We start from the raw sequence: 13454 nt of genomic DNA on the forward strand, positions 1-13454 counted from the left end.
CCAGAAAACTGCAGCCAGCAACATTCCTGAATGCTGGTACACTGATTCCACACAGAAAGGTCTCCCCAAGGTCACAGCTACTTGAAATTGCTCTATTATAAAAATGCTCTGGCAGCTGTATTGTTATTGACTCTGGGAACCCCTGAATGATCTGATGAACGTTGCAGGTTCTAAACCAGAACATTAAGGTGAATGGGGAAAGAAAAGCAAGCAAAATGGGGAAGAATCTATTGTTTTAAACTCAGAGGGTTTATTCCTGCAGGTTAGGGGAATACACAGGCGTAGGAGTAGCTTTTGAAAGGAAACTGAATAAACACGTAAAGGAAAAGAAATGGCAAGTTTACTTTTAATATTTGTTCATGACATGTGGGTGTCACCAGCTATAACAGCATCTATTGCCTATCCATAAATACCCTTGAGGAGGTGGTGAGCTGCCTTCTTGAACCGCAGTCCTCGAGGTGGAGAGACATCTATGTGCTGTTATGGAGGAATTTCCAGAATTTGACCAAACAATAATGAAAAAATTGTTTCCAAGTATTTCCAAGTCTGGACGGTGTGTAATTTGGAGGAGAACTTGTAGATGGTGGTGTTCCAATGTACTTGATTAGGCCATTCAGCCCCTCAAGCCTGTTCCAGTATTCAACAAAATCATGGCTGATCTATGGCCTAACTCTATGCATCTGCCTTTGGCCCATATCCCTTAATACCTCTGTTTAATAAAAAATGATCTATCTATAATCAAGGTGCTATATAAATGCAATTTTTTATCATTGTCTGGGTGCAGCAATGACTTCCAGAATTGGAAGCAAAAGCATCAGAACACTGACTGGAGGATATGGGACTTCTGATCAGCTGTATGGTTTAGGAAGAGAATTGCTTACACGCATGTTGTAAGGGTGTTTCCATTTGTGAAAGAATCTAGAATTAGGGGTCATTGTTTAAAAAAAGGGGCGGAGAGAAAGTGAACAGAAATGAATGAAATGGATAAAACAACCATAAGGAAAAACCACTTTGTATCCTTGACAATATTTGAAAGTTACTCACCTTGTACAGTTTTGCCCAGATAATCTCCTTTTCGTTCTTTATTAATCACTGATTGGTAGATCTTCCCTGTCGTAATGTTGTTGTCTCTCGTTAAACGGATGTCCAGAAACCGCTCGTAGTTTCCCAGATCCAAGTCTACCTCTCCACCATCATCCAACACGAACACCTCACCTGCACAACAAAGGGAGCATCCTTTCAAACTGTTCACTCAGGAATTTTCAATTCATCAGCAGCAGTGATAAATCAGCAAATGGAAAAGGAGGACCAAATCAGGTAAAAATCACGAGAGAAGGAGTAATGAATAAATAGTTGGAAGTGAGAGTTTGATAACCTTTCACTGCCTTGGCTTAACAAGGATTTAACAAGGATTTTCACTTCTGTCTTAAAAATATTCAAAGGCTCTGCATCCGCTGCATTTTGAGGAAGAGAGATCAAAAGACTCATGACCATCTGTAAGAAAAATATTTGCCTCTTCTCTGTTTCAAATGAGTTTAAAAATAAGCGTTATTTATTTTTAAGCAGTGATACCTAGTTTGTAATTTTTTTTTAAAGATTAGATTCCCTAAAGCGTGGAAACAGGCCCTCCTGCCCAACAAGTCCATACCAACCCTCTGAAGAGCAAGCCACTCATCTACAAGTCCCCAGATCCTGATGGACTTTATCCTTGTGATTGAAAAGAGGCAAATGAGATAGTTAATGCATTGGCTTTAATTTTCCAAATTAAAATTTCCTTCAATTCGGGAAAGGTCCCATTAAATTGGAAGATAGTAGGTAACATCTTTACTCAAAAAGCAATGGAGTCAGAAAACAGGTAACTACAAGCCACTTAGCTTAATATCTAGGGAAAATGTTAGACACTATTATAAAAGAAGGTGCAGCAGAGCTTTTAGATATGTTCAAGGTAATCGGGGCATGGTTTTGTGAAAGGGAAATGATGTTGACCAATCTATTTGGGAGTTCTTCGAGAATGTCATGTGTGCTGTAAATAAAAGGGAACCATTGGATTTCCAGGACATAGATTTCGAGAAGACATTTGATAAGGTGCCATGTCAAAGGTTATAATTGTAAATTAAAGCTCATGATGTCAGGGGTAGCACATTGCAGAGAGAGAATACTAGCTAGCAGGCAGTAACTGCAAGTGTGAATTTTTCTGGTTGACAAGGTATAACAAATGGTGTGCCATAGGGAATCGGAGCTAGGAGCTCAAATGTTTAAAATGTATATAAAACACTTGATGAAGATACCGTACACATCCTTACCAAATTTGTCGAAGAAACACAAACAGGGTCAGAAAGCAGATTACAAAGAAGACATAAGGAAGCTACAAATATATGCACAGATGTTAAGCAAGTGGACAAAGATGTGGCAAATACAGCATAATGTGGAAAAGTGTCCAATTTGGCAGGAAGAATATAAAAACGCGTATTACCCGAATAGCAAGGATTTGCACAAATCTAAGAAGTAGAGGGATCTGGGTGTCCTGGTTCATGAATCACAAAAGGCCATTGTGTATGTACAACAAATAACTAAGAAAGTTAATAAAATGTCATTACTTATTCCAACGGGAATTTAGTACAAAAGGTAATGCGTCCGTTATACAGGACGCTGGTGAGACAACATCTGCAGTATGGTGTACAGTCTTAGATATCTTATTTAAACAAGGATGAAAGTGCTGGAATCAGTTTGGAAAAGGTTTACTGGAATAATACCTGGAATGGGCAGATTGTTTTATGAGGAGAAAGTGAGGTCTGCAGATGCTGGAGATCAAAGTTGAAACTTTATTGCTGGAACAGCACAGCAGGTCAGGCAGCATCCAGGGAACAGGAGATTCGACGTTTCGGACACAGGGCCTGTGCCCGAAACGTCGAATCTCCTGTTCCCTGGATGCTGCCTGACCTGCTGTGCTGTTCCAGCAATAAAGTTTCAAGATTGTTTTATGAGGAAAGGTTGGATAGTCTAGGCTTGTATCCACTGGGTTCAAAGTAGTAAGAGGCAAATTGATTGAAACATAAGATCGAAGAGGTTTTGAGAACATAGATATGGGGAGAATGTTTCCTCCTAAGGGTGAATTCACAAACTAGGGATCACTGCTTAAAATAAATAACCCTTATTTTGAAATCCATTTAAAACAGAGATGAGGTAAATATTTTTCTCATAGAGGATGATGAGTCTTTTAATCTCTCTTCCTCAAAAATAGTGGATGCAGAGTCTTTGAATATTTTTAAATTAGAGGTGGAGATCCTTGTTAAACCAAGGCGGTGAAAGTTTATCAAGGTAGGCAGGAACGTGGATTTGAAATTACATTCAGGTCAGCCAGGATCTTATGAAATGGCAAAGCAGACTGGAGAGGCTGAATAACCTAATCCTGCTCCTTGTATATATGAAATTCTGTACATACTTTGAGAACACTACTTTCAGGAATTATATATTGTTCTGATAAAATAGAGTTGTGGCATTGGATGGGAAAGAGAGAGAAAAAAAATTGCATGTCTTTTGGAAAGTTGCGAAACAAGTTTCGACTTTGTCTCTTATGCCTGTGTGTGTGACTTGTCAGACAGGCTAAACAATACTTTATTAGCTATACCTGCCAGCACATGCACTTAGATTCGTGGGCAGTGAGATGCTCTTTGAATTATACTGCAACTTAAATCATATCACATGATACTGGATTAGCTTCAGTCACTACTGTCATCCAGATCAGTTAAGGTCTCTCAACCAATATTAACACTTCAAACAACATTATCAGCGGATCATTAGATCATGAACTCCAAGATGTTTGTGGGGGCTTGCTGTATGAGAATGGACTGGCCCAGTTCCCTACATCACTATCACTTGAAACTATCTTTCTCATGTCATTTTCCAAAAAGCTAGATCATCACAATCATCAGCCCACCAGTATATTAAAAGGAAAGTTGCCACACTGCCAGAGGACTATTGGATTGCTTTCTCACTGGAGAGAGAGCCAACTGGTGATAGTTTAACCCAAGGATCACCACACCTCAGATGAGGGGCAAAGTCAATATCTTCATGGTAACCTCAGCTGATACAAGAACTGAACCTGCACTGTTAGCATTACCCTATATTGTAAACCTGCCATCCAGCAAACTGAGCTAACTGACCCACCCTATATAATACATCATTAATTAACCTTGTATTTATTAGTCTAACAAGACTGCATCTTGTGAGGTACTCTACAAATTGCCTTAATCCTGCAATGCTATGTAGCGTAGCATTCCCCTGAATGATAGGTGCAACATTATGCTATACATGGGATTGGGACGCCATAGCTGTTATGGAAACCTGGCTGAGGGATGCATAGCACTGGCAGCTCAATGTTCCAGGGTTTCAGATGCTATAGGTATGATAGAAAGAGAGGCAAAAGAAGGGGGAAGAGTGATTTTTATTAAGGAAAACATTATTGCTCTAACTACAGAAGATATTTCTGAAAAATCATCCAGTGAAAATATATAGTTTGAGCTCAGAAATAAGAAAGGAATGATCACGTTGATGAAATTGTACTGTAAGCCCCACAATAGTCAGAGGGAAATTGAGGAACAAATATGTAGAGAGATCTCAGATGTATGTAATAATAAGGTTTTAATATTAGGTGATTTTAATTTTCCAAACATTGGCTAGAATTAGTGTTAAGTGTGTGGATGGTGAAGAATTTGTTAAAAGTGTTCCAGAAAATTTTCTTTATCAATATGTAAACATTCCTACAAGAGAAGGAGCAAAGGTTGACCTTCGCTTGGGTAATAAGACTGAGCAAGTGACTGAAGTGATAGTAGGAGAACATTTTAGGTCCAGTGATCATAACTCTATTTATTTTTAAATAGTTATGGAAAAGGATAAGTCTTCCATAAAATTAAAAGCTTTTAATTGGAGTAAAGCAAATTTTAATGCTTGAGACAAGACCTTTCAGAAGTTGATTGCAGTAGACTGTTCACAGGTTTGATAAGTGGGAGGCTTTTAAAAGTGTGACAACGAGAGTTCAAAGTCATTATGTTCCTGTTAGAGTGAAAGGTCAGGCTGGTTGGATTAGAGAACAATGAATGAATAAAAGATATTGAGATTCTAGACAAGAATAAAAAAGGATCATGTACTAGATATAGACAACTGGGTTCAAATGAATCTCTTGAACAGTATAAAGCGTGTAGGCTCATTCTTAAGAGGGAGATCAGGAAGGCAAAGAATGGATATGAAATAGCCTTGGCAGATAAGGTTAAACATAATCCAAAGAGATTCTATAAATACATTAAGAGCAAGAGAGCAACTAGAGAGAGGGTAGAGCCCCTTGAAGTCAAAGAGGTCATCTTTATGTTGAACCTCAGGAGATGGGAGAGATATTAAATGAATATTTTGCATCATTTTTTATTGTGGAGAAAGAAATGGAGGATAGAGAACTCAAAGAAATAAATATTGATGATTTGAAAAAAGTTCATATTACAGAAGAGGAAGTACTGGAGGTCTTAGAAAATATAAAAGTGGATAAACGTCCATGGCCTGATCTAGTATATCCCAATACGTTGTGGGAGGATATGGAAGAAATTGCGTGGTCTCTTGCAGAAATATTTATATCATCTATAACCGCGGGTGAGGTGCCATAGGACTGGACAGTGTCTAATGCTGTGCCTTTGTTTAAGAAAGGCTGTAAGGAGAAGCCTGGGAATGATAGACCTGTGAGTCTCTCGTTGGTGAAGGGTATGTTGTTGGAGGTGATTCTGAAAGATAGGATTTCTATGCATTTGGAAAGGCAAGGCATGATTAGGGATAGTCAGCATGGTTTTGTGCAAGAGAAATCATTTGACACAAACTTGATTGGAGTTTGTTGAGGAAGTAACCAAGATGATTGATGAGGGCAAAGTGGTAGACATTATTCGCTTGGATTTTAGTAAAGTCTTTGAAAATTAGTACAGTTAGATCACATGAGATTCTGGTTGATCTGTTTTAGGAAGGATGTTATTAAGTTGGAGAGAGTTCAGAAAAGATTTATGAGGCTGTTGCCAGAAATGGAGGGTTTGAATTATAAAAATAGGCTGGGAATGTTTTCACTGGACCGCAGGAGTATGTCAAGAGGTGACCTTATAGAGATTTATAAAATCATGAGGGGCATAGATAAGGTGAAGAGCAAAGGTCATTTCTCTAGGTGTGGGAGTACAAAACTAGAAGGCTTACTTTTAAGGTGAGAGGAGAAAGATTTAAAAAGGACATGAGGGGAATCTTTTTTTTTTTAAACAGAGTGGTTCGTGTGTGGCGTGAACTGCTAGAGGAAGTGATGAATGTACAACATATAATAGGTAAGTACATGAAGAGAAAAAGTTTGGAGGGATATGGCCAAACGTATGCAGGTGGGATTAGTTTACTTTGGGAACGTGGTCAGCATGGACCATTTAGACTGGAGGTCTGTTGCCGTGCCGTATGACTCCATAAGCATTATAACCGTAGTTAGCTGTTACCTTTTTTGACTTTGTAATTTACACATTCACAGGAAATGGGTTTTGCTTGTTCAGTAAGAATTTATTGCCCATCTCTAACTGCCCTGGATTAGGTGACGGTTGGTGTGGTATGTCTTGTAACTGATACGCACTGTTTCCAACGCATGTCAGAGATGGAAGGAATTATTGTTGAAATAATGCATTTGGGGGGCCAATCAATTGGCATGCTTTCTCCGAGATGATGTCAAGCTTCTTGAGTGTTGTCTGGATGGATGCAGCTCCAACAAGTGGGGAGTATTCCATCACACTCTTGACCTATGCCTTGTAGATAGCAGACAAACTTTGGGGAGTCAGGAAGTGAGTTACTCACTTCAGAATTCCCACCATCTGACCTGCTTTTGTAATTAGATGACTGCATAGCTTCTATAATTGTGATTTTACCACCATTAAAAATCACCATCTTGAAGAATAAACAACTGCTTAAACACTTCTAACTATTTCAGGAAAAATAGAGCACAGAATTCAGCTTTCAGATTAGGGAAGGATATACAACCAGGGTCCAAAATCCTTTACCGTGTTCATATGGGGAGAATGTTCCGGCATCAATATTAATGTACGGGTCGATTTTGATTGAGGTGACATGGAGCCCACAAGACTTCAGGATGGTTCCAATGCTGCTGGCAATTATGCCTTTGCCAATTCCTGAGATCACACCGCCAGTCACCAAAATGTACTTCATTTGTCTTTTGGTCTCTAGACAGCACAGAAAAACAAAGAACAACATGAGCCGTCAGCTCTTAGCAAAATTCAACACACAACAATAATCAGTACCATATTCAATTCTAGCTCTGTGGAGGATGTGCAATGGACGTTTACCAGACAGATGCCTGGGATGGCAGGGCAGATGTATAATGAAAAATTGGAATGGTTAGGACTATGTTTGCTGGAGTTTAGAAAAATGACGGGGTGGTTTCTTTCAAATTCTAACAGGACTGGACAGGGTAAAGGCAGAAAGTCCTGATGATAAAGATATGGGGTAGGCTATTTCAGACAGAAATGAGGAAAACTTTGTTCACCCAGACAGTGATAAGCTTGTGGAATTCTCCGTCACAGGAATCAGCTAACGCCAAAACACTGATCATTTTCAAGAAAGAGTCAGATATTGTTCTCAAGGCTAAAGGGATGAAAGATATAGGTGAAAGTGGAAACGATACTGGGTTGGATACTATATTGAATGGTGGACCAGGCTCATAGATCTAATAGTTCAACTGTTGTTTCTATTTTCCATGTTTCTGAATCATTCTCGCCTTATATTTATAGAAGGAACAAAAAATCTGATGTAATGCAATAGCACTAAAATAGATTTCCATCTACATTTTCCTTTCATTCTGCTATACATTTCAGATCTGGACTCTCAAAATTATAGCTTTCTCACAAACTCTCAGATGATTCTGGTGTTCAGGAAAAAGGAAATCATGCAAAATATTTGCTTCTGCTCAGTTTCTGTCATAATTACAAGCATTTTAATTTTCAGGACATGATCTAAGCTGGTATTTCAGTGCACCACTGAAGAAATGCTGAACTAAAGAAACAACAGTTTTCTGATAAGACTGTAAGTTACAGAAGCAAAAGTGGGGGTAGGGCATTTGGATCTCTGAACCCGTTTGTGAGTTGATGAGCTCAGAGCTAAAGCTCCACTTTCCCGGGTACATTCTTGGTCGTGCTGATGAAATCTTAAAACAAAGACCCCGATCTCTCTCTCAGATGCAGGTGCAATATCCCATGGTACTCTTCAGAAAAGATCAAGGAGGGTCTCCTGGCCTAAATTAATTCTTAGTTAACACCACAAAAGCAGAATACCTGGTTATTCACTCACTGTTGCTTGTGAAGCTTACTGTGTGACAACTGACTTTCTTGTTTTCTTTTAGCACAACACTGACTTTGCTTCTCAAGTCTTTTTCTGACGTGCTTTGGAGTGCCTCAACAAAACAGCTATTCATCTTCATCTCTAACTACTGCCGTGACATTGACCACCTCAACCTGTCCATCCCTCTCAGCCACTCCAACCTCTCACCCTTGCAATGCACAGCCTTCCACTCCCTCCACTCCAACCCCAACCACACCACCAAACCAGTGGACAAGGGGGGGTGGTGCAGTGGTAGTTTGATGCACCGACCTGTACACCACTAAAGCCAGGCGCCAACTCAAGAACGCCTCCCCATGTTAAACAAGAAGTGTCTTTAAAAAAAGCCAAACACCCAGCACCCCTAAATTGTTTCAAGTGTAGAAAATTTAGTGGACAAAAAAATTTCCAATTTTCTCACTTCCCTCCTGCAAGATATTGACTCTAAACTGGAAACACACAACAATTTATATCCGTACTGGCACCTTTAATGTCGTAAAACAAAGACAAATCCAAGTCAGGTAAGGAGGTATAAGGATAGGTGAGCAAAAGCTTGGTCAAAGAGGTATATTTATGGAAAGACATTTTGGAAAGTGGGATCCAGACATGCTTAGAGAAGGATTTCAGAACTTAGGGCCCAGACATGTGATAGTATGGTCACTAATGGTTCAATAATTAGAATAGAGTAACACAGCACTGAAACTGACCCTTCAGTCCAACTTGTCCATGCCGACCAGATATCCTTCATTAATCTAGTCCCAGTTGCCAGCACTTGGCCAATATCCCTCTAAACCCTTTCTATTTATATACCCATCTAAATGCCTTTTAAATGTTGTAATTGTACTAGCCTCCATCACTTCCTCTACCAGCTCATTCCATATATGCACCACCATTTGCATGAAAAAGTTGCCCCTCAGGCCCCTTTTAAAACTTCCCCCTCTCATCGTAAACCTATGCCCTCTAGTTCTGAACTCTCCTGCCCTGGGAAAAAATGTTCTTGGCTATTGACCCAATCCGTGCCACTTATGATTTTATAAACCTCTATAAGGTCACCCCTGTCGAGCCACAACTTGATGTCTCAACTCCTATACTCAAGCACTGACCAATGAAGGCAAACTGACCAAATTAAAACAGAACATTTTGAAGAGGCTAAAACTGGAGTGCAGAGATATTGGAGGATTGTAGGTTGGGAGTACAATAATGGTGGGGGAGGGGGAAGGCTTTGGAAAATTTTGAAAAACAACGGTCAGAATTTTGAAGTAACAGGTGGACAGACAAGAGGGGAGTTTACATCTATGATGTTCACTCCTATTCACTCAATATGGCATTGATTTAAGAATACAATGATTCGTCAATTTTCTTTTCTTCAATCAATGGGTGTTGTGACCAGAAACATATCAATATGGAGCTGGGACCAAATCTGCCAACTAATTGCTGTTCATTACTGAGGCAGATCCATGACAAGGTAATGAGTTTGCACATTCTCCCAGTGTCTGCATGGGTTTCCGTCGGGTGCTCCCGTTCCCTCGCACAATCCAAAGATGTGGGCGGCACAGTGGCACAGTGGTTAGCACTGCTGTCTCACTGCGCCAGAGACCTGGGTTCAATTCCTGCCTCAGGCGACTGTCTGTGTGGAGTTTGCACATTCTTCCCGTGCCTGCGTGGGTTTCCTCCAGGTGCTCCGGTTTCCTCCCACAGTCCAAAAATGTGCAGGTTAGGTGAATTGGCCATGCTAAATTGCCCGTAATTACACCGGCACCACTCCCCACCTCTTCCTCCGCTACATTGATGACTGCATTGGCGCCACCTCGTGCTCCCGCGAGGAGGTTGAGCAATTCATCAACTTCACCAACACATTCCACCCTGACCTTAAATTTACCTGGACCATCTCTGACACCTCCCTCCCCTTCCTGGACCTCTCCATCTCCATCAGTGACGACCGACTTGACACTGACATCTTCTACAAACCCACCGACTCCCACAGCTACCTGGATTACACCTCTTCCCACCCTACCTCTTGCAAAAATGCCATCCCGTATTCCCAATTCCTCCGCCTCCGCCGTATCTGCTCCCAGGAGGAGCGGTTCCACCATAGAACACACCAGATGGCCTCCTTCTTTAGAGACCGCAATTTCCCTTCCCACGTGGTTAAAGATGCCCTCCAACGCATCTCATCCACATCCCGCACCTCCGCCCTCAGACCCAACCCCTCCAACCGCAACAAGGACAGAACGCCCCTGGTGCTCACCTTCCACCCTACCAACCTTCGCATAAACCAAATCATCCGCCGACATTTCCGCCACCTCCAAACAGACCCCACCACCAGGGATATATTTCCCTCCCCACCCCTCTCCGCCTTCCGCAAAGACCGTTCCCTCCGTGACTACCTGGTCAGGTCCACGCCCCCCTACGACCCACCCTCCCATCCTGGCACTTTCCCCTGCCACCGCAGGAACTGTAAAACCTGCGCCCACACCTCCTCCCTCACCTCTATCCAAGGCCCCAAAGGAGCTTTCCACATCCATCAAAGTTTTACCTGCACATCCACTAATATCATCTATTGTATCCGTTGCTCCCGATGCGGTCTCCTCTACATTGGGGAGACTGGACGCCTCCTAGCAGAGCGCTTTAGGGAACATCTCCGAGACACCCGCACCAATCAACCAAATCGCCCAGTGGCTCAACAATTCAACTCCCCCTCCCACTCTGCCGAGGATATGGAGGTGCTGGGCCTCCTCCACCGCCGCTCCCTCACCACCAGACGCCTGGAGGAAGAACGCCTCATCTTCCGCCTCGGAACACTTCAACCCCAGGGCATCAATGTGGATTTCAACAGTTTCCTCATTTCCCCTTGCCCCACCTCATCCTAGCTTCTAACCTCCAGAAACTCGATCCCCTGACCTATCCGGACTTGTCCGACCTGCCCAGCTCCTTTTCCACCTATCCACTCCACCCTCTCCTCCCTGACCTATCACCTTCATCTCCTTCCCCACTGACCTATTGTACTCTATGCCACTCTCTCCCCACCCCCACCCTCCTCTAGCTTATCTCTCCACGCTTCAGGCTCTCTGCCTTTATTCCTGATGAAGGGCTTTTGCCCGAAACGTCGATTTTGCCTGTCCTCGGATGCTGCCTGAATTGCTGTGCTCTTCCAGCACCACTGATCCAGATGCTAAATTGCCCGTTAGGTGAAGGGGTAAATGTAGAGGAATGGGTCAGGGGGTGTTGCGCTTCAGCGGGTTGGTGTGGACTTGTTGGGCCGAAGGGCCTGTTTCCACACTGTAAGTAATCTAATCTAATGTGCAATTTAGGTGGATTAGCCATGCTAAATTGCCTGTTAAAATCCTGATGAAGAGCTTATACCTGAAGCGTCGATTCTGATGCTGCCTGACCTGCTGTGCTTTTCCAGCACCACACTCTCAACTCTGATCTCCAGCATCTGCAGTCCTCACTTTCTCCATGCTAAATTGCCCCATAGTGTCCAGGGATGTGCAGGTTAGATGGGTTAGCCACGGGAAATGCAGGGTTACAGGGATATGGTAGGGACTGGGTCTGGGTGGAATGGTCTGCAGAGGATCAGTGTGGACTTAATGGGCCGAATAGTCTGCTCCCACACTAAGGATTTTATGAAATCTTGCACTCTGCTGTACTGCAGTATCAACTCCAGAAAAAAGCATGTTTTGCACTGGACTATTTTAAGCCAGAGTACCTTTACTGACATGCTAACACTGGCCTAGCCAGTGATACACAAATCTCATGAATGAATGAATGAATAAGTAAAAAGTAGAGGCTAACATAAAGAGTACATGTGAAAGAGTGCGGAATTATGGCCAGTCAATTTAGGATGAGCAAATATTAAATGGGTCTTAATTTGTTTTCACAAAATCCAGCTGGAGGACAGCTTACTATCATCACCCAGTTGATGACTCAGTTATCTGACTAACAAATTAGAATGTTTGAATGGAAAATATCCCTCAGTATCCCCGAAATCAACGAGATTGAGCCCTTCAAAGCTGTGCTGAAATCACTTAATATATCTGAAACCCCCCTAAAATCACCTATAATCTACTAAAAGCACCCAGAAATCATCTGCGGTCCCAAGAACCATCCTGAAATCCACGAAACCCACCTGGAATCCACTAAAAAAACACCCTGAAATCCCACTAAAGCCACCCCGGAACCACCCTGGGATCCACTATAATCACCCTGAATAAACCAGGGTGTATCTCCCCCCCAAATTACCAGGGATCCCGCCAAAATCACCGGGAGATCTCTAAGATCACCCTGGGGTCCATGCCGCAGAGTGAGCGGGGGAATCCCGAAAAGACAATTCCCAAAAATCAGCGGCCGGATCCAGTCCAGCAGAGTGACCAGGGGCCGGAGCTGGAGAGTGACCAGGGGCCGGAGCTGGAGCTGGAGCCGGAGCCTGGGATTTTCCTACAAAAACCCGCCCCGGTCCCAGGCGGCAGAAGCTGCCTTCCGATAAAAAGAAGCGGGGCTTTCTTCCATTGCAGCGGGGCCTCGCTGGTGCAAAAGAAATAAAACCGGTTTAAGATGTCCTTCTTCCCCAAAAGAAGGGGGGGGGGGGGGGGAGAGGGGGTCAGCCGGAGCCCCGCGGGCACTCACCGCCCTGAGCCCGGCTGCAGCGAGTCAGTCGCAGCCTCTGGAAATTGCGGAGAATTCTCCCTGAAACTGGCAACATCGGTTTGTAACACTCACCCGGCACACGTGTCCCTGTCTGCTCCAGAACAGGCCCGCAATACAACCAGAGACACAGGACAGCAAGAGGCTCCTAGTGGCTGCCTTTGTGTCTGCTCCACTCTCAGTCAGAGTGGCTCTTTTTTTTTAAAAAAAATTTGCTCATAGCTGCAAAACTCAAAACATTTTCCATCCTAAAATGTTACTGCCCCAGTCTTTGGAAGGATCAAAAGACGCACACACAAGCTCAGAGAGCAAACCAAACAAAGAACTCTTGGGGTGCTGGAAATCCCAAACAAAACCAGAAAGCGCTGGAGAAACTCAGCAGAGGTAGCTTTGAGGGGTCGAGTGACCCTCCCTCACAACTCTGACGA

General features: G+C 42.9%; 1 protein-coding gene across 3 annotated transcripts in view; it reads right to left on the bottom strand.

Moving 5' to 3' along the window:
- LOC122563484 (CTP synthase 1) overlaps window positions 1-13173 on the bottom strand; it is a 63690-nt gene extending 50517 nt beyond the window's left edge. For 2 of the 3 annotated variants that reach the window (XM_043717261.2, XM_043717262.2), the window contains exons 1-3: window positions 13009-13126; window positions 7053-7232; window positions 1045-1215 (exon numbers count right to left, since the gene is read on the bottom strand). In XM_043717261.2, coding sequence (XP_043573196.1) covers window positions 1045-1215; window positions 7053-7232; window positions 13009-13084 — 427 coding nt within the window. In that variant the 5' untranslated portion in view covers window positions 13085-13126. Of the gene's footprint in view, window positions 1-1044; window positions 1216-7052; window positions 7233-13008 lie in introns of all 3 variants that reach the window. The other variant, XM_043717263.2, reaches the window with a different exon arrangement.
- Between the last annotated feature and the right edge of the window lie 281 nt (window positions 13174-13454).

This window comes from Chiloscyllium plagiosum, unplaced genomic scaffold (genome assembly GCF_037043375.1).
Source record: "Chiloscyllium plagiosum isolate Xiang-an unplaced genomic scaffold, Cpla_swu_hap1 HiC_scaffold_30, whole genome shotgun sequence".
NCBI lineage: Eukaryota > Metazoa > Chordata > Chondrichthyes > Orectolobiformes > Hemiscylliidae > Chiloscyllium > Chiloscyllium plagiosum.